Below are 27521 nucleotides of genomic sequence, written 5' to 3' on the forward strand. Positions count from 1 at the left end.
TTTTTTAATTGGTATCTTTCTTTATTCTTGGTACTGGATTCTCCAAGTGACACATCTGCCTGGGAGGAGGGAGTCGGAGGTGGATTGATTTATTTCCCCCTTCTATCATATACTGTAATGATCAAAGCTGGAAAAGCATTCTCCCTGGCCTAATGCTGATATCACATCACAGACAGAAGTATTTCTCTGTATTAACTGAGCAGCTAATCTGCAATGGATATTAGAAGTAAGTGTCTGCACCTCAGTGCTGCAGGGCAAATGAGTGGGGATGTGTGTGTTAGTTACTTCTTGGTAGCAGCAGGGGCAACAAATAGGAATGGGGAGAAAAACAAGCAAATTACAGTACCTTATAGTGACCAACCCACTGTCCTGCCTCTGACCCACAGTGGGAGGCTGTCCAAGCAGTGCAGAATGTTGTGTTCAGCTGGGCAATGCACTTAGCATAAAGTGACTCAACAACCCTATTTTGTCAGACAGCTCCAAGGATTTCAGACACAGGTCAGTGGAACTGACTTTTCCCATGTACTCAAGAAGATAAAGAGAAAGCAGAGAGCCAGAGACAAATCCTCCCTTCTGTCAGCACTGGAAAGTCTAACAAGGATCATTACATTACGATCTTTAACTCCCCTCCTCCCAATCCCACAATCACTTCTGTTTATTTGACTGGGCATTTTGGAAGAATTGATTGGGCCAGATGCTCATTTGGTATGAATCAGGGTTGTGCTGTTGAAATCAATGGAGCTGTGCTGTTTTACAAAGGCTAAGGATCTGGCCCACTGTCTCCAGTGAGGCTGTTGGTTACATATTCATACTACTTCATTTTACACTGACATCTCACTCTTCCATCAACATCCCCTTCTCCTGACAATGGGCCCTACTTTCTTGGATCCAGATGTAATCCAGTGCTGCAGCAAAAGCTTTTCTATTTTGAATTCAGAGTCATAGAATATCATGGTTGGAAGGGACCCTAGGAGGTCATCTAGTCCAACCCTCTGTTCAAAGCAGGACCAATCCCCAACTAAATCATCCCAGCCAGGGCTTTGTCAAGCCTGACTTTAAAAATCTCTAAGGAAGGAGATTCCACCACCTTTCTAGGTAACCCATTCCAGTGCTTCGCCACTTTCCTAGTGAAAAAGTTTTTCCTAAACCTCCCAAACTGCAACTTGAGACCATTACTCCTTGTTCTGTCATCTACTACTGCTGAGAACAGTCTAGAGCCATCCTCTTTGGAACCTCCTTTCAGGTAGTTGAAAGCAGCTATCAAATCCCCCCTCGTTCTTAACCACTTATATTTGGTATGATAGACAAGTATACTAAGGATTAACAGCTTGATTTTTCAGAAGAGTTGCAGCTACCATTGATGTCAGCACCACTGAAAAATCAGACACTATACTTTTTTTCCCCCGTACTGATTTTTATTATATATGAGAAAGTCAAAGGCTTTTTTCTTTTTTACATTAGAAATATCAGAAATGTAAAGTCTGTTTTTGGGGGTTTTGCGAGAGAAGTTGTTGGCAGTCTCATGCGTATTCTGAGTTGTCTTAAAACTTGACTGGAAGGGTAGAGGTTTGGAATCGGAGGCTTTCCCCCAACTTTTTGTATGATATTTGTACAAAGTATGTGTTGATGAAAATAACCTTTATTCACTGTTTAAAACACTTTCCACCTCAATCAGGTTTCACGTTCTTAGTACTTGTTTTGTCATTCTTCTACTATCTTGAAAACTATCCAGTGGTTCAATCATCCAGGATATAAAAAAAAGTGTATTTCTAATATAAAAACAAGAAAAATTCAGGCCTTCGTTATACAGGATGTAAAGCAGCAAAAGAGAGCAAAAATAACTTTTCTGCGTCTTACCCTTTGAAGCACCTTTAAATAACCTACACCATTACTTCTGATTTTGCACTCTCAGATCACAAGATATGGATATCTCAATATCAAATTTTTGGGCAGAATTGTGTAGCTAGACCCCTAAATCCTATAACTTGGAACCACAATTAAAGGCAGGGACAAATCAGAGGTGTCTTTTTAAAATTAGGCCTGTGTATGTAAGATGGATATCACTGAACCAGATTAGATTTAGACTAGCAATGTCCATAGAAAATTAAAAATCATACAGTGAGGGCTCATTGCTTACTGTGGGGGTGAGAGGAATCTTCACCAACCTAGTTTGTTATAGCCAGAAAAGTGCTTGAAGTAATAAAACTTCCTTTAAGAAGGTTCTGCTGAACACAAAAAGTGATGTTACCAGTACTTAAGTCTGAAGGCTAGTGGGTTGTAGAGGAAACTAAGGCTTTTCAGCTGGGGTAGTGCAGGGTGTAGCCATGCTGGAGGGGTTACATTCTTTCTGTGGAGAAATCCTGTTCATGGATATCTTCCCTCAGGCACTGGGGGTGGAGACTAGAGGACTGGACAGGTAGTTGTTCGAAGCAGGGACAATTACATTTAAGTCATTTGCGTGCAAGTTTGGCAATGAGAGCTTTCCATTCTGCCCTCTTCCGTGTGATATAAGGAGGAGTGAGGAGCTGCAGTACTGGTTCCTGCTGTCCCCTAAAATATCCCTGACACAGAGCCTCTGTGTTACAGATCACATACATTCCACAGTCATAGCTGTTCTGCTGTGCAGGGGCCTTCTCCTCTATGAAGGCCACTTTGTCTCCGCTTTTTCCCAGAAATGCCTCTAGCTTTCCTGCCACCAGCTTGGCATGGGCAGAGTTGCTCTTACTGTGGGAGTCATAATGAGCAAAGCAGTTTTTGTCCCGGAAGTAAACCAAGAGGCTCCAATGGGTGCCCCCAGCAGCCTGGTTGGAGTTATCATTGATGGCCAGGAACACAACCTCCTTGTGCGGGAGGCCCAGCGGCTTCAGGAACATGGCTACCTCCTCCTGGCTGGTGGCACACTTGATGAACTGAGCCACTTCAGGGCTGACAAAGCATACTTGTTCGGAAAAGTCTTGGAACTGGTTACTAGAAAAGTACTCAAAGGCAAACCCAATGATGTGGTCATTAAGCCAGCTGGGGGGATCCAGCAAGGAAACATCCGACTGCCTCAGCAAACTGTCCACATAACTCAGAACAACAGGGTCCATTCTGCACAGGCAGGGGCCACAGCACTCCAAGAAAGGTCAAAAGCTAAGATAAACCAAAGGGGATAAGATAAGTTACTATGCAAATAGACTTCACATAGGCTTTTATACTGTGAAGAAGCAACTATATCTGACATTGAGTCGTGAAAACTAAGGGATTTTCCCCACCTGTAATTAAGGAACAAGGGTTAAACAATCTATCACATTTCAAGAAATGTAAAAAGGGAGAGAGAAGGGTGGTTTGCAAGTACATTCCCCCTACCCAGTGATGTGTGATGGAGACTGCATGGGGCCTCCTGGATCCCCAGGCTAATGCTAGAAACTGCATTGCTGTGTTCTCAATAATACATTGGAGAGGAAAGATGGTTCAATGGTTGGAATGCTAGTCTGGGCTGGGGGGGAAGTGGGTTCAATTCCTGCTTTGCCACAAGGACTCTGTGTAATCTTGGGCAAATCACTTGGTCGCTCTCTACCTCACCTGTAAAATGGGGATAAACAGTAATTCTCTACCTCCCAGGGCTGTTGTGAGAATAAACACATTCAAGATCATGAGGTGATTGGACACTATGGTGATGGGACCAGATAGGTACCTAAGATAGACAGATGGATGCATGGCTCATCATATCAGAAGAACCACTTGATCCACACAAAAATGCTGGTCTTCCAGCATGATGGAAAGGCAGCTGCCTATAATGGTAGGAATACACTAAAGAAAAACAAGATTACTAACATGATAAAACTCCCCCACATGAAAGCACTCCTTAGGACCCAATTTAGCAACTTTGTTAACTTCCTGGACTGTGTAAATCTATATCAAGTATGTATGTGCATTAACCCCAGCTGAAATCCTCGCTTGACAAACTTCTGCTCAAAGAGAAAGGATTTAGTAGTTATACTGTTTACTGGCCTCCTGACTAATCATAAGGAAGAGGTGTTGCAAAAAAAATTAAGGATGGTTGCTCTAAAGAGTGGCCTACCTCAACAGTTAGCTCATGTTGAGATTCTTCTCTGGACAGTTCTAGGTATCTATTTACCCCTCCTTGCTTCAGCAGGCAAATAAAAACAATTGAATAACCCTACACTGCCCCCAAATACCTGACCTAAAAAGAGATTCAGGTCCCAAATGAAGATTTTATTTAAAAAAAAATGGAATTCAACAGCTGTTTGGGGATTTAAATTTCCCCCGTAATGTTGGAAACCTAAACACAAAAGCATTGTGTACATGTATGTATTCTCACCATGGGGTGAATCACAACTGAGCAGGTAGTTATGACCACCCCACCCTTCCCTTATTGCAAAATAGGAAGGAGATACTGGGTTAGTCCTGGTACAGAAAAAGATTGAGAACCTCTGGGTTAGAGCATAAGAACTGAGGTGTGAAACTGACTAACAAAGGTGAAATTGACCAATCTAATGTCCAAGGTAAGTGAAATGCACATTAGACAGTATACTTAATAAAAATGAAGTCAGACTTGAAAATCAGATTTTTAAAACTCTGTATTTTTAAAAATATTTTTAAAAAAGTATCAAACACAAGGACGGAAAAGAGCTAGTTAATAGTAAATAAGCAGCACTGGCTGCACTTTCAAGCCCAGATTAGGATTTGCCCAGTAGAAGATTCCCCATGCTGAGGGAAATTGTTCAGTAGTATGGGGCTGACAGTGACTTCTATGCCTCTGTATTTCCTCCCCTGGCCCAAGCATCTCCATGCCTGGTGATCCTCAACTGCTAAAACATGCTGGAGTCCACAGGCTGCTCTGAAGCTGCTCTACGTAATGCTGGGTACTAGGCTGACAGATTGATGGCCCCAGAATCAGGGAATTGTAAAGGTGACTTTAAATCTCTTTTGCCCCCACATGCTCCTGAGCCATGCCATGTGCAGCACGGAAGCAAGCCAGCATCTGGCCCTATACTTCCAATGTGCTGTGTAAAAATTAACAATAGGTTTCAGAGTAGCATCCGTGTTACTCTGTATTTGCAAAAAGAAAAGGAGGACTTGTGGCACCTTAGAGACTAACAAATTTATTTGAGCATAAACTTTCATGAGCTAAATTTGTTAGTCTCAAAAATTAGTAAGTATCACTTTAGTATGATTCACTGTAACCAAGGCAACACCTATCCATTATGATAGAAAACAGCTGGAGCATGGTTTGTTTACACATTAGGAAGGAATGGATTTGGACTCTTCCTCATGGCAACAAAACAAGCCTTTCCTAGGCTAGATACATGTAAATTAAGATAAGCCTAAAATTAATCTATCAAATCTTGGCAGGGTCCCTTTAACATGTGACTTTGCCAAAGAAAGCTTGTTAAATAGGATAACAATGACATGCATGTCAAATGTGTAATATACCGGAAGGAAGATCCAAGGTAACCTGTATGAAACAGGTTGGATGTGTAATATATAGGAAGGAAGGCCCAAGATGAAATATCTTACCTTTAAAAGCTCATAACTACTAATGTGCCACTGACAGCTCCAACACAGGTCAAATAGAAATAGTCATTAAAAAGGAAAGGGAGCAGCCATTATTATTTCTACCGAGCCAGACACAATGGTATCTGGGACCATTTCACATGTTAGTTTGGACTCAGATCCATTATTTCCAAATGTAAGGAGCAAGTACAATGGAACAACCTGGAGCTTAGGACAGTAGAGAAAACATGGAGAATGCATTAAGTCTCCAAAACTCCCAAACTCTCACTTAGCTGAAATTCTGGATAAACAGGTTTATACCTCGCAATACAGTCTAAAAGTGGGATGTCTTGGGCCAGTCTCCTAATGAGAAACTTCTCAGATGTGTGCTTCATCTTTTCCCAGAGACATGCAGATTAGAACAGCAAACTTGCCAATCAAGCCTTGCAAGGATTAATGGTTGCATGATGAAGCTTGCATTCTGAACTTTGTTCTTTTTCCTCCCAGTGAAACTTGGCTTTCCTTTTTTTTTTTTAAAGTAAATAATTTGGTGGCTTCCCACAAGCACTCTCTCTTCCTGATTATAATGAACAACACTTAATTGCTACTAGCTACTACTTTTAATTTTATTGCCATCTGGAGCTGCTTGTAAGAGCTGCATGAAGACTCACCAGATGTATTGCAGAGCTTAAAGAACACTTCACAGACTCACATTCATTCCAGAGCCACTCAGCATAAGTGGTACATACTGCACCACAAATAGTAGAGCCAGATTGGAAAGTGCAGTTTTTCCTCTGTGAAACAGAACCTTCCAATTAAAACTAAAGATGAACTCTGTGTGAAGTTTGGATTTGGATTCAAACTTCTTCAAGTCCAAGTCACAAAATTCCAATCAGAACTTCCCCCATATCTTAAGGGGAGTCTTTTTGAACTCTCAGTTACAGATCTGACTTACTCTTTGTAGAGAATCTCTAGCACACCTCATCCAAAACCCCTAATATTTTAGAAGAAACACTGATTGGCTACAACGAGGACTACAGCAGTAATCAAGATTATGAACAAGAGTAATGCTATTTGTTTTTTTGTCAAGTAGCTGGCTGAACTTGTGAAAGCAAAATATACTTCTTTGCCTCCCTGCTGGATAAAGGAACTAGGTATTGGTTTTGAAACAATGGCAGATGGGCATGCCTTCTTTCTGAGTGGAAGTTGAAGATCCAGAGTATTTGGGGACAGAGGAAAGTAATTTAAATAGAAATTTGACTTTTATATTAGTACGTGGGTTTATTCTATCAAGTCCCACTTCTGAAGTTGTCCAGATGGTTCAGTAATTTAAAAGGTTACTGTGGTACCTTGCATTAAGATGACTGAATTACCACATTCATATGCTATGTTCTTTTTTTCTGTCACATCTCAGTTATTGCAATCTTAAGTGCTACTAATAACAAGTAAAAAAACTAAGACAAAGTGTGATTCTTAAGTTAATGGTGTCCCTTTGAAGCCAAAATTTAGGGTGGTGGTGATGTTTTACTAACATTTTGCAAAACCTGAATTATTTTCATGAAACATAAATGAAGTCTTTTTGAAGTTGTGAACACAAACTGTGCCACACTGTGCTAGTGCATGAGAACCAGGAAGTGAAACTGACTACAAACTGACACAGAAAAAGTGAAAGTTTGTTTTTATCATCTAACCTCAGCAAAAAAGAACAAATGGTGAAGAGTGAATCAGATTTTGTTACACTTCTGTTTTAATAATATGTTAAGAACATATGGACAGAATATTTTAAAATATGTTGTTTATTGTGCCCCTTTAACAAATCTACAAAATTTGGAGAAAGCCCAAAAGCCAGCGGAGGAAGATATTATCCAAACATTAGAAACACTGAGGAACAGAGATGGAAAATGATTTGTCCAAGGTCGTATAGGAAGTCTTTGGCAGAGATGGGAATCTAAACCCTCCCCTCAGCCCCACAATTTAACCACAGTGCCATCCTTCTAAATGATGTAGTTTTTGATAGCGTGTCAGTGCTTTTTCATAGATTCCAGGCCCAGAAGAGACCATTGAGGGTCATCTACACTTCAGTACAAAACTTATGGCACTAAGCCCTGGTCTACACTGGAGGATCGGGGGGGGGGGGGGGAAATCGATCTAAGTTACCCAGCTTCAGCTACGTGAATAACATAGCTGAAGTCGACGTATTTAGATCAACTTACCATGCTGTCTTCACCACCGTGAGTAGACTGCTGCTGCTCCCCCGTCGACTCTGCCTGCGCCTCTCGCGGAGCTGGAGTACAGGAGTCAATGGGAGAGCGCTCAGGGATTGATTCATCGTGTCTAGACTAGATGTGATAAATTGATCCCGGCTGGATTGATCGCTACCCATCTATCTGACAGGTAGTGAAGACATACCCTAAGTCTCAGAGCTGAGGTCAACTGACTGGAGCTCATAGGGCTCAGACTGTGGGGCTAAAAATAGCAGTGTAGACACTAGGGCCTGGACTGGAGCCTGGGCTTTAAGACCTACTCCCCTCACAGGATTTAAGAGGCCAAGCTCCAGCCCACATCTGAATAACTACATTGCCATTTTTAACCCTGCTGCCTAAGTCCCACAAGGGCTAGCTATAGCCATGCCACAGGTCTTTTTATTGAGGTTTAGATGTACCCTGTGATCATTTAGTTCAGGGGTGGGCAAACTTTTTGGCCTGAGGGCCACATCTGGGTATGGAAACTGTATGGTGGGTCATGAATGCTCATGAAATTGGGGGTTGGGGTGTGGGAGGAGGTGAGGGTTCTGGCTGGGAGTACGGGCTCTGGGGTGGGGCCAGAAATGAGTTCAAGGTGCAGGAGGGGGCTCCAGGCAGGGGTGCAGGCAGTGGTGGTGTGAGGGATCCAGCTAGGGGTGTGAGTTTGTTTGGGGGTGGAGCTGGGGATGAGGAGTTGGGGATGCAGGAGGATGCTCCGGGCTGGGACCGAGGAGTGTGGAGGGGGGGGAATCAGGGCTGTGGCAGGGGGTTGGGTGCAGCCTCCGGCCGGTGCTTACTTCAAGCAGCTCCTGGAAGCAGCAGCATGTCCCCCCTCATAGAATCATAGGGTTGGAAGGGACCTCAGGAGGTCATCTAGTCCAACCCCCTGCTCAAAGCAGGACCAATCCCCAATTTTTGCCCCATATCCCTAAATGGCCCCCTCAAGGATTGAGCTCACTACCCTGGGTTTAGCAGGCCAAAGCTCAAACCACTGAGCTATCCCTCCCCCTCTCCATCTCCTACGCAGAGCACGGACAGGAGGCTATGCTGTGCACTCCCCCGTCCATGGGCACCACCCCTGCAGCTCCTATTGGCTGCAGTTCCTGGCCAATGGGAGCTGTGGGAGTGGCACTTAGGGTGGGAACAGTGGGCAGAGCCCCCCTGGCTGCCCCACTGTTTAGGAGCTTGAGGGTGGACATGCTGCTGCTTCCGGGAGCTGCACGGAGTGGGGCAAGCCCTGGACCCCGCTCCCCAGCAGGAGCTCAAGTGCCGGATTAAGATGTCTGAAAGGCTGGAAGCAGCCCCTGGGCCGTAGTTTGCCCACCCCGATCGAGTCTGACCTCTTATATGACTCAGGCCAGAAGACTTCCTCAAAATAATTCCTACATCAGATTTTTTAGAAAATCGTCCAATCTTGATTTAAAATGGAGATTCCACCACATTGTTCCAATGGTTAATTTATCTGTTAAAAATGTGCCTTATTTCCCATCTTAATTTGTCTAGCTTCATCTTTCAGCTATTGGATTGTGTTATACCTTTCTCTGCTAGACTGAGGAGCTCATCATTAACATTTGTTCACCATAAGTACTTATGGTCTGTAATCAAGTCACCCCTCAACCTTCTCTTTATGCTAGATAGACTCAAGGAGCTCAACCTATCACTATAAGGCGTGTGATTAGAGGATTAGAAAGCATTCTCGTGGCTCTTCTATGAACCCTCTCCAATCTGTCAACATCATTCTTGAACTGTTGGCACCAGAACTGGACAGTATTCCAGCAGCAGTCACACAAGTGCTTTACAGAAGTAAAGTAACCTCTCTAATCCCACTAAACATTTCCTTGTTTATACATCCAAGAATTGCATTCTCTCTTTTGGGCATAGCATCACACTGGGCTCTCATGTTCAACTGACTATCCACCATGACCCGCAAATCAAAGTCACTGCTTCCCTGGATGGAGTCCCCTAGCCTGTAAGTATGGCCTACATTCTTTGTTCCTTGATGTATACGCATTAAAATGCATATTGTTTTCCTGTGTCTGGTTTACCAGGCAATCCAGATCTCTCTGTATCAGTGACTTGTCTTCATTAATTATCACTCCCCCCAATTTCTGTGTCATCTGCAAACTTACAGTGATTGTTTTCTTCCAGGTCATTAACGTTAAATAGCATAGGACCAAGAACAAATCCCTGCAGGATTTCACCAGAGGAACACATCCATTCAATGATGATTCCTCATTTACAATTACATTTGATAAAATGGATTAAAAACTAGCTAACTGATGTAATTGTAATGTGTCATGTTCATTTGAGATCTCTTTCTGATTTTTTTAAATCTAAATGTCATGCACTACCAAGTCAAAGTCTAATTTTCAATGGTATTGAAATCTGATGGGATATTGATTTCTACTTTGTCATTGATTGTCCTGGACTACTAGCATGACTAACACCAAACTGTTGTTTGCAGAACACTGTTAATTTAATCTACATCTTCATATATGTCAGAGCTGCCTACTATGTTCTATTATTTAATTCCAGCACAATAAAACATCCTTCCAAAGTTATGAAAACTTACCAGCCGAAGCACAAGGTTTACTCATCCTCCCCTTACAAGAAGTATGATTATTATTTACCAAAAACTAATAACTAACTTGTCAATTAAAGGTTATGCACTGCAGGCTAAGTCGAATGTTGCAGGGCTTCAGTTAGGTTCTAGATGGTAGAAGTTGTGAGAACTGTTAAAATTTTTCTCATGCCTACATTCAGAAAAGACTGCATCCACAGACAATGCCTAAGCCTTCCAGTTTGTTATCAAAGCTCAGAGATCAGCCCACTCCAGCTGCAAGATGGAATAGCATTTTTGGTATTTACATATCAATTAAGCAAGCCTTAGAATTCTACTTCGCTTCAAAAGCTTATATGGCAATAAAAAGCCTTTGAACCTAAATAAAATTTACACAGGCTAGGACTGCAGCCATGGGCTTATATTTGACTCAAGGGTGGGGGGCAGGGAGAAGGATGTGAGATCAGCGGAGTACAGCAATCTGATCTGGTGGAGATGAAGCTTTGGGGAAAAAGGGGAAGAGAAGGGGAAAAAAATCACTTCAGATAAAATAAGAATCTGGAACTTAAGTATAAAAATCAGAAAGCAAAGTGGATCACTATTCACTTATTTTTCAAGCAGCATTTATTCAAAAGGCCTAAATCAAGAACATACTTAAAACCAAAGTGTGCATCTTCCTCCTGAAAAAAAAATACCATTCCGTATGGTGGAATTCAGTCATAAGAATTGCTTTGGGCACTATGTTGTCTGATCTTTTAAAAATAGTATCCACTGTAACTGACATGATAACATAGCTATCAGGTGACATAGCTGATCTCAGTGTTTTTAGATGGTATACTCTGACCATTTACAAATGTAGTTATATAATATTAGACGATAAGAGACTGTCACAGGATTGCTGTACCTCTCTGACTGGGTATGCTGCTATGCCTCAGTTTCCCTTCTTTTGAAGAATCAAATGCCACACAATTGGTGTTTTAAATATGTCTCCTCTTCTGAGGTCTGAAGGCCATTCAGCTCTTCACCCTTGTGTGTGGAGTCCCCAAATCCTTTCTGGCCCTCTTCCTGGGGCTTCATAGATAAACTTGTATCACAGCTTTGCTATGCCTCCCTAACAAGACTTAAAAATAATCTTGTTTCTGCCCCAACTCCCTCTATAACAGGAGCTCTACTGATCCATCCCTTCCGTGAGGTGGCAAATTCCTGTTCACTTCTCCTTGTCAGGCAGAGGAGGGGCTTAAGCCTGGGGTCTACCACATGCATCCCCACGTGAATGCTCGAAGTTTAACCACTGCGCTAAAGATGATAAAACAGCTGCTCCTCCTCTCCCATCCAGCTGTTTTGTGGAGTTAAGTGTTGGGCTGCATAAGCGGCTTGTGTGGCCTTATCACAAGGCAGGTGTGGTCACAAGCTGCCTATATCCCCCTAGCTGGTAACTCACCAGCAGATAGGGGCCAAACCCTAAGAGAATGGGGTTCCTCACACTCCCCTCGCCCTACATCTCCTACGAGCTAACGCGGGCAGATCCCCCTTTGAACTGAAAGAACCCGAAGCTGTAGACTGCGGGCGGGTCATGCTGCAAAGCCCGCGGGGAAGGCTCAGGCAGGGCACACAGGGGTGTGGCAGGGCTAGCTAGTTTATGGGGTAACGGAGACGGGGGTGCTTCTCGCTCGAAGATGCTCCTGGGAGGACAGAAACACGCGCGGTCTGTCCAAGGCAGGCAGCTCTCCCCGCGGGGTGCAGCAGGCACCGGCCCCTCCTGCCCGCGCGGCCCGCACAAGCGCTTCTCCGCGAGGCAGCGTGGGGAACCCCCCACCCGGCTCAGCTGCTGCGGTGGCGAGCAGTGCGCAGACCCGAGGGGATGACGGGGGCTCCAGCAGGAGGGCGGGCTTTACCCCCTGAAGACAATGTGTGGGGCTCGAACCCCCGGTGAGGAGCCAGAGCGGGCCCGACCCACGCCAGGGAGGAACCCTCCCCACACCGCCGCGCCTCACCTGCCACCTCATAGCTCGGGCGCCAGCTAACCGAGACAGTCCCCCGCCAGCCGGCCCCTGTCAATTTGGTTGCTAATAACAGCCGCAAAGGTAGAAAATACACTGTCGTAAACCGGCATTGCGATGTACAACGCCCGAAGTGTGGACACGGGAAGGAGGGGTCAAACTAGCCCCGCCCCCAAAGGGTGCTAATTAGCATAGGGCTCCAAATGAGGTAACGAAAGCGACGCATTAAGCTACTGCGCAGGCGCAGAAAGAGAGCGCGGAAGCCGCAGATGGCTAGAGAGGAGCGTGACTGAAGAGCGGGACCTGAGCTGGTAGGGGCGTGTTCTCTCGAGGCTCTGGGGGAGTGTCGGATCCAGTGGCCTCAGGGGAGTGTCGGGGGCGCGGCCGGGGGCGTGTCTGAGTAGCGTGGCCGCGCGGGCTGGGCGCGGGTCCGCGCATCTGCCGGGAACGCGCGCGGTGTGTATCGCGCGCAGGCCAGTTGGGCAGTGCGAGACGCGCAGTATCTGTGCGAGCCAGGGCGGGCGGGAGCCGGTGGCGGAGGAGCCGGGAGAGCGACCTCCCTGCCAGTGTCTCCGAGCGAGCGGCTAGGGCAGCGGGGAGCTGCCCGCTCGGCGGGGTGTGAGCTGAGGGATGCGCCGCGTCCCCGACACCCAGGTGAGAGATCGGCCACCGTTGAGGGGACCTAAGAAACCTTCCCCCCCCCACATCCCGCGCGGGGCACGCCCCGCCGTTGCCCCCCCCGGGGCCCGCCCAGCTTTCTCTTTCCTGCGTCCCTGGCGGGGGGCAGCCCCGCCCCTGCATCCCACCCCCCCCGGGTGGGGGAGGACAGCCCCACCATGCCCCCTCCCCCGCAGCCCCTCCCCGGGTGGGGGAGGACAGCTCCGCTGCCGTCCCCTCGTCCCTGTGTCCCCCCGGGTGCGGGGATCTACCCCTGACACTGCCGTTCCTTTCGTCCCGTTCCTGCATCCCACAATGGGAGCGGGGAACCTGACCTACCACTGCGCCCCCTGTCTCTTTCTCCCTTAGGCGGGTTTTTCAGCTTCTGTGTTCCTCCTCTCTTCAGTCCTCTTTTATAATATCGACCATTGCCACACCGATAAGTGTAGTGTCTTTAGCTGCACCCTTGATGTTGCTGGGTCTCTTGCATGCATGCCTTGTGACTCCCCCAGACAGAGCAGACCAGTCTTTATTGGGGTGGAGTGAATAAGACTATGCATTTCAGAAGGGTGGGGTTATGCCCTGTGTGTTTTCTTTGCTCCCTTCTCCCCCACCCCATTGTCCTGTGTTGGTGGCATTGGCAGCTTTTATTAGGGGAGGAGTATGTTGGGGCTCAGGGCCTCTGATGGGGAAGGGAGTGTAAGATGCCTGAAAATAGTGAACTGGGCACAGAGGCCAAGATTTTTGAAGTTGGGTGTCTAAAGTTAGACACCTAAATCAATATTTAGCTAAGTAAATACTTTAGAAATAGGTACCTAAATAAATGTTCTGATTTTCAGAGGTTCTGAGTACCCTCACCTTCTGCTAACTGCAAAGCTTTCCATTGAAGACAGTGAGATTTGCAGGTGCTCAGCACCTGTAAAAATCTGCCGTTTATATAGGTGCAGATTTGCATCTTGTCTTAGGTATCTGTAGTGCTTGGTTTTGTGAGCACTAAATTGCTTTGTATTAAGTTTTTCTTAATGTATCTTTTCATTTGGTTATTGTTACAAAAGGTCGTATGGCCTTGTAAAGCAAAACACTCAGCGTTGTGGCACCATATGCACTATAAAATCCACCATATTAGACACCTGGTTACAACATTTTGATCTTCCAACACGGTTAATACAAGGTTTGGGCTTGCAACCTAGCTAAGACTGACAGATATTTTAACTGTTCCCAAATTGTGCTACAGCTTTAGACAAATCATACCTCTGTAAGAGGATGATAATGCTGCTGCTCAGTTGTGAATCTGTGCTGAAAAGAGCAAAATTAAAGAGTGAAGCGGGGAAGCTGTTTTCAACTGGTAATCTACAGAAGAGGTCTCATTGTTTTTCCATATGTCTTTTATTAGAGTTGGATAGATTTCTTGTTGCATTTAGGATTTTCTCAGAGCATTTGGTTTCTTTTATTATCATTTTATACTGGATAGGAAATAAGGTAAGTTCCTTTTTGAAATGTCAGAATAGTAGCAGGATTTGTTGTAATACCTAAACACCTATGATTCATGGTCAGTGTTGTGGTGATATATTTGTTTGTGCTGATGCTTCATTCTGTCTGTGTTGCTCAAAGGGGAAAGTGGAGAAGACTGCAGTGTAGACTACTATCTATTAGCAAGTTAGCAACATTAGTGTCCTCAGTACAAGGCTTGGAAATCACTCCAGGCAATAAATGCTTCAAATGATATTCCAAATGGTTATTAAAGGATGCAGTATCCTGATTAATTTTTCATAGGAATACTTTAAACTATTGCATAGTTTGCATAATATACAGTGGACAATATGTTACCTCTTTATTTATAATCAATTATTTTATTTTGAGTCTTCATTGAGTGTTGTAGTTTTTGTGAAGCAAGCTTATGTGATGTTTAAGGTAAAATGACTATGCAGACTGTAAAATAAGCTATCTTTTTGCCTTTAATGCCTTATCAAAATATTAGTCTTCTCAACCATAATTAAGGGTGGGAGGAGGATTCAGTGTTTCTTTTTTTCTCTGACTTAACATTAGTGTTTACATAATGTATTTTCATTAGGGCATGGTTAGTATAGAGGTGTTCTGTGATTTAAACTTTTTTTAAGAGTAAATAGAGGTGTAGAATGTATTCTCAACGAAAAAAGAGTCGAGGACTTTTCAACACTAGTGTTTTTTTTTTTTTTTTTTTGAGGTGTGTGTTGAGTAAGGAGAATTTCCCATGATTGATAACACTAATAGGAAAAAAGAAAAGGAGTACTTGTGGCACCTTAGAGACTAACAAATTTATTTGAGCATGAGCTTTCGTGAGCTACAGCCCACTTCACTTCACTGCCACTCAGATGGGCACAGTGGTGCGACACATGCAGGCTGCTCTTTGGCCACCTGTACCCTACAGCATCCTTTGCTCGAGGGAACATGGCTCCTTCCACACCACCTACCCTACCAGCCTTCAAGAATCACCAGCTGAAGGCTGTGGTGGAAATGGTGGTTATGTTTCCCCCTGGCCCTTCAGGCATCGCACTGTTGGACACAATTAGCCTCATGTGCTGGAACAGGCACCAAGGCTCCTTAGCGAGATGCAGACCAACTCTCAGCCACCCCAAACCCTTTGCTCACCGTCACGCACCGTAGAGCAATAGCGAGCAGCGGTGCTGTCTAAAGAAACCCACCACGCAGCGCTCGAATGGGAGCTCCTATTCCTAGAGTGTTTATGAAGGGGTGGAAGTCCCCAGCAGAGTTCTCCATCCCTGGAATCAATGCACCTCCCATCACCCAAAAAGGCTAAGCAGCTTGCAAGGTTATCGGTGGTTGGGCTCCTCCAGCCAGCCCCCAGCCCAACCGTATCTCCATCCATCCATATGGAAACACTCAAGTCTCTGCCCATGCTGCTTCCTCTAAAACAAGGAAGGCATCCGATGAAGTGGGCTGTAGCTCACGAAAGCTTATGCTCAAATAAATGTGTTAGTCTCTAAGGTGCCACAAGTCCTCCTTTTGTTTTTGAGAATACAGACTAACACAGCTGCTACTCTGAAACTAATAGGAAAGCTAGCATAGACAAGGAATCAGGTGAATGTTGGTATTGTAAATACTGTGTCAGAACTGTTTTGAATAGGGTTCGATAAGATATTAAACACTATTGCCTGTGGGGAGTCTTGTCCTAGGGTAGGGGTTCTCAAACTGGGGGTCAGGACCCCTCAGGGGGTCATGAGGTTATTACACGGTGTTGCGAGCTGTCATCCTCCACCCCAAACCCCGCTTTTCCTCCAGCATTTATAATGGTGTTAACTATATAAAAAAAGTGTTTTTAATTTCTCACTCAGAGGCTTGCTATGTGAAAGGGGTCACCAGTACGAAAGTTTGAGAACCACTGTCCTAGGGTTTCCAGTGTTGCTGCCACCAATAGATCTGTATAATAACAGCAATGGGGGAAATTTTTGTAAAACTTCTAGCATAGACATAGCTCTGGTGTCAAACTTAGATAGTACATATTGTGATGGCCTTTGCTATTATTCAGTTTAATTATTTAGCAATTGCAATAAAAATAGACTGTAATGCTAGTAAATAAGAGCTGCATGTAAACCTCTTTTAGCCTCTAATTTAGGTGAAATATCCTGATTTTCAATAAATGCAATATTCTTAATGTACAGTACTTAACTTCTAGCATGAAAGGTACCTTAATACTTCACCAGAGTTTTGAGTACTGTTCTTCTAGGTTAAAAAAAGCTATTTTCTTCATTATTCTAGCATGGGGTAGGCAACCTGTGGCACACATGTCAAAGGCGGCATGCCAGCTGATTTTCAGTGGCACTCACACTGCCTGGGTCCTGGCCACCAGACCGGGGGGCTCTGCATTTTAATTTAATTTTAAATGAAGCTTCTTAAACGTTTTAAAAACCTTATTTACTTTACATACAACAATAGTTTAGTTGTATATTAAAGACTTATAGAAAGAGACCTTCTAAAAACTTGAAAATTATTACTGGCGTGCAAAACCTTAAATTAGAGTGAATAAATGGTGTGCTGAGTCTTCACTTCTGAAAGGTTGCTGACCCCGTTCTAGAATTTTTCTTGTTTGTAGAAAAATGTCTACTTTGCTTTAGGAAAAAAAGAATCCCCAAACAAGTTAGACTGACACTACAGCAAATCCTAAGTGATATAGAGAAGTTTTTACAGTATCTAGCTGTCCTTGTCCTTTTATTGTTGGAACGGGCTTGCTTATGAATGTTTTGGCAGCCCTCATTTCATATAGTTACATTTCATACCCTGAGGTCATGTTGAGACTAGTAATTTAGAATATGACCACAAGTAATCATGGCTTTCGGATGGTTTGCTGTAGCGTATGTTATTGTGACTGTCAGACTAGCAGGCAGTGTCTGCTCTATACTGGTACTACACAATAGAGCAGGGGTGGCCAAACTTACTGACTCTCCAAGCCACATACAATAATCTTCAGAAGTTTGAGAGCAAGACATGCACAACCTGCCCCATGGAGCCTGGAGGCTCCCCTCCCTGCAGGGCAGAAGCCCTTATCTCCATCACCCTGCCGGAGGGCAGAAGGCCCAAGTTCCCCCACAAAGTCTGGTAGGTCGAGAATAGGGAAGAAGCATGGTGGGGATCCGCAAGCTACTCTTTAACTGTGAAAGAACCTCATGCGGCTCACAAGTCATGGTTTGGCCACACCTAGAGGATAGGAGCAAGCCTAGTGAAGAATTATTATGTAAAGATAAGTATTGGAGAAAGTGAATTGAAGCTCAGTTATAAGAAGAAAATTTAGTGCTCTACGTTGACTTGTGAAGTTGATTACTGAAAGTCACGGTCTACAGTTAAGTTCAGTGATGTAATTAGGAGATTGTAAAACTTTATATTTCAAAATATAGTTTAAACCTTTGTTTCAGCTTTCCCAGTGAAGTGCTAGGAATTGGATTGTGAATCTTTTCTTCCTCTCAACTCCAGCAAATTTTATATAGCAAAAGGGTTTTGCACAGCCTCAAGATGATGACTGGAGTAGACTAAGGCACCAATCCTGCAAACACTTAAACAGACTACGTGCCTGTAATTAAACAGGTGTGTATGTCAATGAGGCTGCACCATCACTCCGTACTCAACTGCAGAGCATCCCTCCTTTAGTGTTCGAGTATAGAGTTAGATAACTAAAATTTCCTTTAGAGATCATAAATGTATGTATTTATTAATCTTGCTTACCATGTCTTTTTTTTTTTTCACTTGAGAATTAAGTTTGCACTTGTCCATAGGGACTATTGCTGTGTCAGGGTATATGAACCCTACTCTGGGCTGTCCTTCCACAGGTCCTATTGTAGAAGGCATGCAGAACAGCCTCTTCCAAGGTTTCTCCCAGTATTCTCTTCTCCAGACTAAACAAACCCAATTTTTAAAATCTTTCCTCAGAGGTCACGTTTTAATAATTTTTTGTTGCTCTCCTCTGGATTCTCCAATTTGTCCACGTCTTTCTTGAAGTGTGGCGCCTGGTATTGGACACAGTGCTCCAGCTGAGACTTTACCAGTGCTGAGTAGAGTAGAAGAATTACTTCGTGTCTTGCCTATAAAACTCCTACTAATATATCCCAGACTGATGTTCACTTTTTTTTTGCAACAGTATTACATTACTGACCCATATTTACTTTGTGATCCACTATACCCCTTAGATCCTTTTCTGCACTACTCCTTCCACGCAGTCATTTCCCATTTTGTATTTGTGCAATCGATTATTCCTTCCTAAGTACAGTACTTTGCATTTGTCCTTATTGAATTTCATACTATTTATTTCAGACCATTTCTCATTTGTTAAGATCAGGATTAGAATTCAAAATGTCCTCCAAAGCACTTGCAACCCCTCCCAGCTTGATATTATCTGCAAACTTTATAAGTGTACCCTCTATGCCATTATTCAAATCATTTATGAAGATATTGAATAGAACTGGACCCAGGACAGATTCTTGCGGGACCCCACTAGATATGCCCCTTGAACTTGATTGCGAACCATTAACAACTGCTCTGTGAGTACGGTTTTCCAGCCAGTTGTGTATCCACCTTATAGTAGGTTTGTCTAGGCCAGAGGTGGGCAAACTACGGCCTGATCCTGCTGGGCCCCTGAGCTCCCGGCCTGGGAGGCTAGCCCTGCTGTTCTCCCTCCCAGGCAGCGAGCTCCTGCCGCTCTGAGCGGCATGGTAAGGGGGCGGCGGTGGCGCGCGTGGCGGTGGGGGGATAGGGTCGAGAGTCCTGGGGGCCAGGCAGGGAGCAGGGGGTGGTTGGATGGGGTGGTCAGGGGTTGGGGAATGGGGGTGGGGGTTGGATATGGCATGGGAGTCCCGGGAGGCTTGTCAGGGGGCGGGGGTGTGGATAGGGGTCAGAGCAGTCAGGGAACAGGGAGCGGGGGGGGGTTGGATGGGTCAGGGGTTCAGAGGGAGGTGGGAAGTGGGAGGGGGTGAACAGGGGCGGGGGCCAGGCTGTTTGCGGGGCACAGTCTTCCCTACCCTCCATACAGTTTTGTACCCCGATGTGGCCCTCGGGCCAAAAAGCTTGCCCACCCCTGGTCTAGGCTATGTTTCTCCAGTTCATTTATGAAAAAGTCATGTGAGACCGTATCAAAAGCTTTACTAAAGTTGAGATGTATGACATCTACTGTGTCCCTCCATTCACAAGACTTGTTACCCTGTCAGAGAAGAATAGTAGTTAGTATCTTAATTCTTGGGCTTAAATATATTCTGTATGTACTAGTGTTTTCATAAATGTTTGTTGCTTATTTTCAGTAAGGGCAGGTGCATAATTTATGAACTTTGAGACCCAGCTAATAAACCTATATCCCTCTAGTTTTTTTCAGTGTTATAGTGATAGTGGTCACAATGGAAGTACAGTAAAATCTTTTTATCCAGCATGTTGAGGGAATGTGGGGGTGCCGGTAAGTGAAAACTTCTGGTTAACTAAGTTTTAACCAGAAGGGCTGGGGGTTAGGGCGTGGGAGGGAGTTTGGGTGAGGGCGGGGGGTTGGGGCGTGTAAGGGGTTTCTGGGTGCCGTATCCCAGGGGCGCACACCTTGGGTAGCTCCCCGCAAGGGGCAACCTGTCCCTGCTTCTCCTAGCTGGATGCACGGTTAGGAGGCTCTGCGTGCTGCCCCTCCCCTGAGTGCTGGCTCCACAGCTTCCATTGGTCGGGAACCACAGCCAGTGGGAGCTGTGGGGGCGGTGCCTGTGGGTGGAGGCAGTGCGCAGAGCTGCCTAGTCACACATCAGCCTAGGAGCAGCAGGGACAGATCATCGTTTGCGGGGAGCCTCCCGAGGTGAGGATTGCCTGGATCCGGCACCCTGAGCCCCCTCCTGTACCCCACCTCCCTGCCCCGAACCCCCTCCTGCACCCAAACTCCCTCCCAGAGCCCATGCCCGCATCCCCTCCCACGCCCGAACCCCCAGTCCTGCTTCCCCTCCTACACTCCAAACCACTTGTGGCTATTCCTCCACCTAGGAGCAGCAGGGACATGTTGCCACTTCCAGGGAGTCCCCTGGAGTCAGGTAGGGAGCCTGCTGGCTCAGCATCAACCGGATTATAATCTGGATTTTCTATGAAAATTAGAAATTTTGGTTTATAGAGCTTTCCGGTTGGTACAGAGCCAGATAACAGTTTTACTGTATAAGACTAAATTAATGCCATTTAATAAAGATGATTCATGTGTGAGGCCTGGATCCCATCAATCAAAAATAGCAACTTTGAAACAGCTTTCAAGTAAACTGAATCAAAACTCAGTTTCAGCATGGGTCATTTGAGTCTGTTATTAAAATAGATGATCAAAAATTTATATTATGTAATGTATAGTTAATTACGTTACTCATTATTGTATGTAATTAAAAAGTACAGTACATTTTAGTTGTTTTTCCCTTTGGAACAGTATTGCAATTATGGCTTATAGAGTTTTATTTTTCAGTCCTTCATTTACACCAAAAAAACAGCTCTTTGTAATTTGAAGAGGTCAGCAGGAAATTAATACAAACAATAGACCAGTTTCTGGTAAAATCTGAACGTGCTGACATCTATACGTACCAGCTAAAACTTCAGTAAGTAGGGATATTAGAAAAATTTTTGCTAAACTTTCCAGATTGGATTGACAAATATAATTGTTGTGCGTCTAAATTATTTTTTAGTCTAGGATAATTACGATAATTTTAGTCAATATAAATCATAATTACACACAAACTATTAAAAGAATGTTAAGGTTGCAAAGTCAAGCACTCAAAAGTTAAGAAATGTGAGAATTAAGGTAGCCTGTGCTATCTTAATTCATCTCCCTTGGGGGTATATGCATTATGATGTCATGTAATTAAAGACTCTCATACAATTTTTTTTTTTTACACAGGACCACTTTCCTTGCCCCAATCTGGATCTTGTTCCCTCTGCATTCAAGTCAGGGATGAGTCCTCCTCCATGCTAACGGGGTGCCAGCAGGGATAGCATTGAGAGCACAGGGGAGACAGTCTCCATGTCTGGCACCACAGCAGCTCCTGGCAGCTATGAGGAGTAATTGCAGAGAAAGTCCTGTTGAATCCTTACACCCCTGGGCTAGAACATACCCAGTACAGAATAATCTTCACGGACTTTAGCTGCTAAACTCTAACAATTCTTTGTTGGGCATATGTGAACTGAGACTTTTAACTTGGCCAACTTGGATTTTTTTTAATGGGAACAACAAAAGGCATGTCTTGATGCAAAGGCCATCCCTTGCGAAACTTCAAGTCCCTGCTGCAAAATATGGAGGCACAAGAATTTTTTAATGAAAGAGTCTTAAGAACTTGTTTTTAACATGGGCAAAGGAAAATAGTTTGCCTGAACTTGTTCTCAAAAACAGCTGAAATATTTTTGCTGAAATTCCCCCCCCCCCCCCCCCCAAAAAAAAAAAAAAAATCAGTCAGAGGCAGACACTGTGGCATGGAAAATTTCAGCTAAAATGGTAAGAATCTGGCAAAGTTAGAAGCAACTGAAATGAAAATTGGGTCTTATAGGATGAAAGTGTTAGGCGATCTTAACTGTCATCCCCTCTACCCAAGCTACCTATTATTCCCTTTCTAAATGAGCTGGAATTATAATTAAATATGAAATATTTTAAAGCATAAATAAATGAAGTCTTTTTTAGTGCTTTGGGAGAAACAGCTGTCTGATAAAACTATCGGAGAGAAATTTGTTTGCTCTTGCATGTGATTATGGTGTATCTAAGCATTGAAACACTTATTTGGTATATGGTTTGCGTGTCTTGCATGTTTCTTTCCAAAAGTTAATCTTCCAAATGGTGCAGATTTCAACCTCTGAAAGCCAGACCTTTATTTTGCTTAAAAATAAAAAGCCTTATTCCTGCAAACATGTATTTGCATAGCTTTGTGCATGTGACCACTTCCTCTGCAGTGAATGGGACTACTCCTGCGGCTAAAATAAATATGTGCATATGTATTTGAATTAGGGCTTAAAATTTCAATTTTGTGATTTCTCCTGGTTTTCCTCTAGGGAAAAACAAAATGATAGGTTCTGATTTTAAGCAGATGGTTAATGAACTCTGAGATAAAACTTGTTAATTGTGTGATCTTCCTGTTACATGTGGTTTAAAAATGCATAGTTGTAATTTTCAGGTTAGGTGACTCTGGGGTTATCACAGTTCATTACACTAGTGTCAGGGGTGAGTGAGTTTCTTATTGTGCTATTAGAGTAATACTTCTAAGCACACGTATATAGAATATCAGAAACAATGTGATGGAATTGTTTCCAGATTGAGCTAATTTTTATGGTCAGTCTTTTTTCTTATTTATGCTAGATTTTTTCCACAGACTTCATATATATTGTATTTTATAAGAACAAGTGTTCAGGATTTAGATTCCAATAAATAAATAAATTTTATTTATTTAAATAAAATAAACATGCACAGCTCATGCCAGATGATGAAGAGGGGAGGAAAAAAGGGAAATTGAATAGTCTTTTATAAAGGATCTCTGTATATCTTAATATTGACAAGTAATATAGTAATAAGATAGCTGAATATCTTGGTGTACTTATAAATTAAGCATTGTATTAATATTTCAAGTTTATATTTTAGGAATCTTTGATATAGGTCAAATTAAAATAAACTCAGATACTTCAGATGGGTGGCTTTGTTGAAAATATCAAATTATTAGATCTTATATGAATATTGAATTGTGACTGAGATTATTAGGAACAGATGTAATACTGCTGGTTTAATAAGTGTAAACACTTTTTAAGAGCTATGTTTCTCTATGTATTTGAAATGCAAATTATTCTGTTAAAATTTTTTGTAGTGGGGAGGGATTATCTGACAGGTAGCCATAAAGCAGTTTTATAAGTAAAATGAGAACTGGCTGTCCTTGCCACAGATACCTTTTAAAACAAACAAACAAAACAAAACAAAAAAAATAGCTTATCCTTTATTACTATCCAGTATCAAAATTCCACCTCTGGTTTTTTTTTTTTTTACCTTAGGTTTTTTAATTTTATTTTCAGGGAAGATAGCTTTATTAAGACGACATTACTAGATTCAAACACCTAGTATAATGCTTATTTGCCTTTCAAGCAGGTTATCAGACTTCCTTTAGTCTCAGCAGGGTTGCATTCTCCCCCTTTAATCCTTTCCATCATGATTTTACCGTACAGGTACCATCATTCTGGCTGAAGATACCTCAGTGGGACTTCCTTTAGACTCTTGTTAATGCTGCTCCTTTGCCAGCCAGAGGTGTTGCTATGAACATTATGAGGCTCTCTTTCCCCTACAGGGACTAAGAGAGTTGCCTTTGTGCCAACCTCATCTCCTGCAGGCTTGAGGAGCAAGAGACAGAGACCGGAAACAGAATCCAAATTTCCCACATTTCTGGTAGTGCAGAACATTATAATTAATCATCAGGTCAGGCCCTTTTAATTAAGTGCATTTAACTTCAAAGGAATCTGAGGATGTACAATGTCTGTCATTAGCACCACACAGAACCTATTTTGGTAGTCCTTGTGACTCAGATACTGTTAATATATTTAACTATAGGGGAAGCTGTTAGTGAACTCTATATTTAGGTTGTCTGACACCTTCCATTATGAAAGATTCTTGTGAGATACTTTTTGAGAATCTGTAACATCTCCATTGTTTGCAGCAGGTCTTTGAGATTCAGCAGGGAGAAAACCGTAGGGTCAGCGAAATGCCTTTTCTTTGTCCCTTGAAATTTTATTGAGATTTAGGTGAATTATGAACTGTTAAAAATCACAGTTGTCCTGCTGTGATATGCATTTGTCAGGAAAACTGTACACTTAAATTCTAAAGAGCTGGGCCCCTGCTGCTGCCTCTACAGCAGCAGTGCATATTACACTGGGAATGCTTCGGAGGGTGTGTTGGAGCAAGCTACTCTTGCTCCAACGTGGCAGGACTGGGCCATGTTCTTCCCCTTGATCTGATGCATGGCCAAATGTCCTATCCCACCTCAGGGGACACCACCTCGGGTAAGAGCCCCCACCTCCTTCATGGTAGTGTGTGAAGAGGGGGGTGGTACTCTTGATCACCTCCTGCACCTAGCACACGGCACCAGCAGTTTATCTTCCCCCTCCTCTGGGATAACAGCTTTCTTCTGCCAGCTAATGTAATTAGTCCCTTAGTTCAAGTCGTAAAAGTCTCTTCTGCGGTCCTGAAGAAACAGGATTCAGATCCTGATAGTGCACGATGTGATCAGTGATCATGTAGTCCATCATTCCCTGTGAACTGGGGAAGACACACTTTATGTTCTCAGGTGTGTAGCTGTTGTATAAGAATGCAAATTAATAAATTGTATATAGATTACAATATAGTTACTTTATGTTGATTGTTATAAAAATTAAGCAAATGGTTCAGATGTTCTCTGTGCAACTTATCAGTAAAGTAAGGTTCTTGAAACATGAGGTTTGGAATGTGGGAAGGGAAAGGAAGGGAGGTGTGTGTGAGAGAAATAAGAAAGTCTTCCAAAGATTGCATTCAATTTTATTTCTAGCTCTGATATATAGGGAATACAGTTTTCAAAGAGAGATGCTTTCTGCTTACTCATTCCCTTTGTGTTGTGTTCTTCTTCACTGTCTGGCAATGGCTAAAAACCACAGTTTTTCAATGCACTGGATGTTACCAGTTAATATAGGCTGAGTAACAACCCCCATCTTTCAAACTGGGAAATAGCAACTGCAACTACAGGATTTTAGGGATGGTCAGGCCACCTCTCCTATTTGCCCCTCTTTCCGTCTCTCCCCAGTTTTACTTTCTGCCTTTGTAAACGGAAGGATGATGTTGCACTAACTGCATTCTTTGTCGCATTAATTCTTTAAAGCCAGATACTTTGAGCGTTAAGACCTCTATAATATTTTAATCTGTTTTGATTTATTTTCTTCTGTTCTGGAGATGGACCCGAAACCTTATAAAAGGAGAGTAATGACTGTAAATGCCCTTCTTAAAGGCACAGTGTTGCCTAGGTCTCAGGCTTTTTCTGCCCAACTTCCTCAAAACCCCCAAACTCATGTGAGCAGGTAGTGGCTTCCAGCAGTCCTTCAAAGTCTGAGAGTGGTTTCCTCTCTCTGCAGCTCCCTGCCAAGGTCTATACTGATGGACATTTATAATATTTTATTTTGATTTGTATAAAAGTATCCTTCCATTACTCAGTGTGCTTTCAAACAGTTAAAATACACTACAAAATATATAATCATATGTATAGCTCTCCACAATAATAATCATAACTTAATTGTGACTTATTTTCCATCCTACTTGCTTCATCACGACCTCTACCAAAATATGGAAAAAAGATGGTATTCACATTGTGTCTTGAAGGCTCACAATTCTAGGCTCTGGGCCAAAGAGAGGTAGGGATTGAGCTCAGAAGTCAAAGGTGTGCAACAGAAATGGTCCCTGTGGTTTAAAATAGAGAAGGTCAAGCTCCTCTGAGGATCACAAATGCAGAAGGAAAGATGTTATCTTGAAGATAACCTGGTCCCTTATTATTCATTGTTGTGTTGTATTAGTACTCAGAAACCCTAATCAGGATTGGGGCCCCTATTATGCTGGATGTTGTACACACACATTAAAAGACCCGAAGAACTTATCTAAATAAAGACATGCTGTAATAAGTGAGTATAATAGAGTGTAAAGGGGAGGGTGGATGAGGAGAGCAGTGATAGGAACATTTGGTTACATATACTAGCCAGGTGGTAATAAGCAGGTTTCAAATCCAATTTTTTTAAAATAGAGAAATTGAAGATATTGATGTCAGTAATCCCTACTGACCACCTGCCTCGTTGTTCTTTGCTGGCAACATAGTTTGCCTTTTGATATAAGTGCGACTCAAATAGAGGGTTGAAGGATGATTTTAGTAGCTTTATAAATTACTTCAGGTAGTGCATTCCACAAAGCATGGCAGGAAAAATTGTGAGGGTATTTGTTGGAGAAGTGGGCAGGTAGATGGTGCAGGTTGGTGGTGGTAGTGGGATAGTCAGGGTGAAGGGTCATGTATGGTTTTTATAGATTAAAACCAACATCTTAAATTCTGTCTGGAAACTAACAGGTTGTCAGGGCAGATAGTGGAGTCACCAAGGGAATATGGTCTTGGTCAATGCATTAGTCTTTAGTTTCAGCTTCCAAGGAGTATCAAATTCCAGGCCCACGGCAAACATGTTAATCACCTAATCTTTAGTTTGACTATGTTTTGATCACTCCACCAACATGAGTATGGAGGAACAGTCTAGCATCAACAGCCCATATTTCAAAGTGACTGCACTTCCTTAATCAGGGTTGCTGACCTAATTTTTCTGATTTTTTTTTTTCTTCCAGCCTATCAACGTTACCGTACTCTTATCTTGATTTGAGATTAAGTCTCACCCAAACTCTAGTCCTATACAGACACTCTTTCATTTGCTCTGCTGCACCCAGGGGATCAGACATAAGAGACATAGAGCAACGTATTGACATATTGAAGCCATTGCTCATGTTTCTTCACTAGCCCTTCCAATGGATTTATATACACACTGAATGGGCCTCTTCTAATTCCTTCTTCTGGAATAAGAATTATGGAAAAGAGTCCTAATTATAGTTTTTTCTCTCATTTCACTAATCTGGTAAAAGGGAGAATTTAATGTTTACTAGAAGTTTGGATTTTGAAAAAAATGACCATTGACTTCTCTGAATTCTGAAAGGAAGCTGTATTTCACAAAATGTTCCTTTCCCCTCACACAAACATAATTTTTTCAGTACCAGTCTTTAGAGAGAATTTTTTTTGCAAGTAGTGCATCTGCTCTTTTAGATGCGAGCCATCCTCAAAGTGCTAAAGGAACAGGAATTCTCAGAAGTGAACTCCCAACTGTTCCCTATCCCCCAAGAGATCAGAGAGCATTTAATTGTTCTTAGATCAGAAGTGGCTGTATCTATTCATTTTTACACTAAATTCAGCACAGGGTTATTCAAATCCATGCTTGCAATTATGACAAAAGTTGCCTTTTTAGCATCTGTGGACATGCAAGACACTTCACTATTTACCTGTGACATCAGAGGTGCTTATGTTT

The 27521-nt window shown here is 43.1% G+C and overlaps 2 protein-coding genes across 13 annotated transcripts in view; one reads left to right on the top strand and one right to left on the bottom strand.

Annotated features, from left to right (window-relative positions):
* Positions 1–12434, bottom strand: SENP8 (SUMO peptidase family member, NEDD8 specific). Of its 9 annotated transcripts, none has more exons than XM_073363171.1 (3): positions 12297–12434; positions 7713–7783; positions 1–3132 (listed from the first exon to the last, which is right to left on the bottom strand). In XM_073363171.1, exon 3 carries the CDS (start codon positions 3087–3089, stop codon positions 2451–2453), a length of 639 nt encoding a protein of 212 aa, XP_073219272.1. In that variant the 5' UTR covers positions 3090–3132; positions 7713–7783; positions 12297–12434; the 3' UTR covers positions 1–2450. The 9 variants fall into 9 exon arrangements, with proteins under 9 accessions (XP_073219272.1, XP_073219271.1, XP_073219268.1 ...); XM_073363170.1 differs by having other exon boundaries at positions 7713–7838; XM_073363167.1 differs by having other exon boundaries at positions 7713–10803.
* A 272-nt stretch (positions 12435–12706) lies between these two features.
* The window catches only part of MYO9A (myosin IXA), a 464628-nt gene continuing 449813 nt past the window's right edge, over positions 12707–27521 (top strand). For 3 of the 4 annotated variants that reach the window (XM_073363176.1, XM_073363175.1, XM_073363177.1), the window contains exon 1: positions 12707–12956. The gene's annotated coding sequence lies outside the window, so the exon portion shown is untranslated. Of the gene's footprint in view, positions 12957–21333; positions 21925–27521 lie in introns of all 4 variants that reach the window. The other variant, XM_073363174.1, reaches the window with a different exon arrangement.

This window comes from Lepidochelys kempii, chromosome 10 (assembly GCF_965140265.1).
Source record: "Lepidochelys kempii isolate rLepKem1 chromosome 10, rLepKem1.hap2, whole genome shotgun sequence".
Lineage (NCBI taxonomy): Eukaryota > Metazoa > Chordata > Testudines > Cheloniidae > Lepidochelys > Lepidochelys kempii.

What these genes read in the sequence shown, in the direction of transcription:
- SENP8 (XM_073363172.1), bottom strand. Translation starts at nt 3,089, where the DNA reads ATGGACCCTGTTGTTCTGAGTTATGTGGACAGTTTGCTGAGGCAGTCG.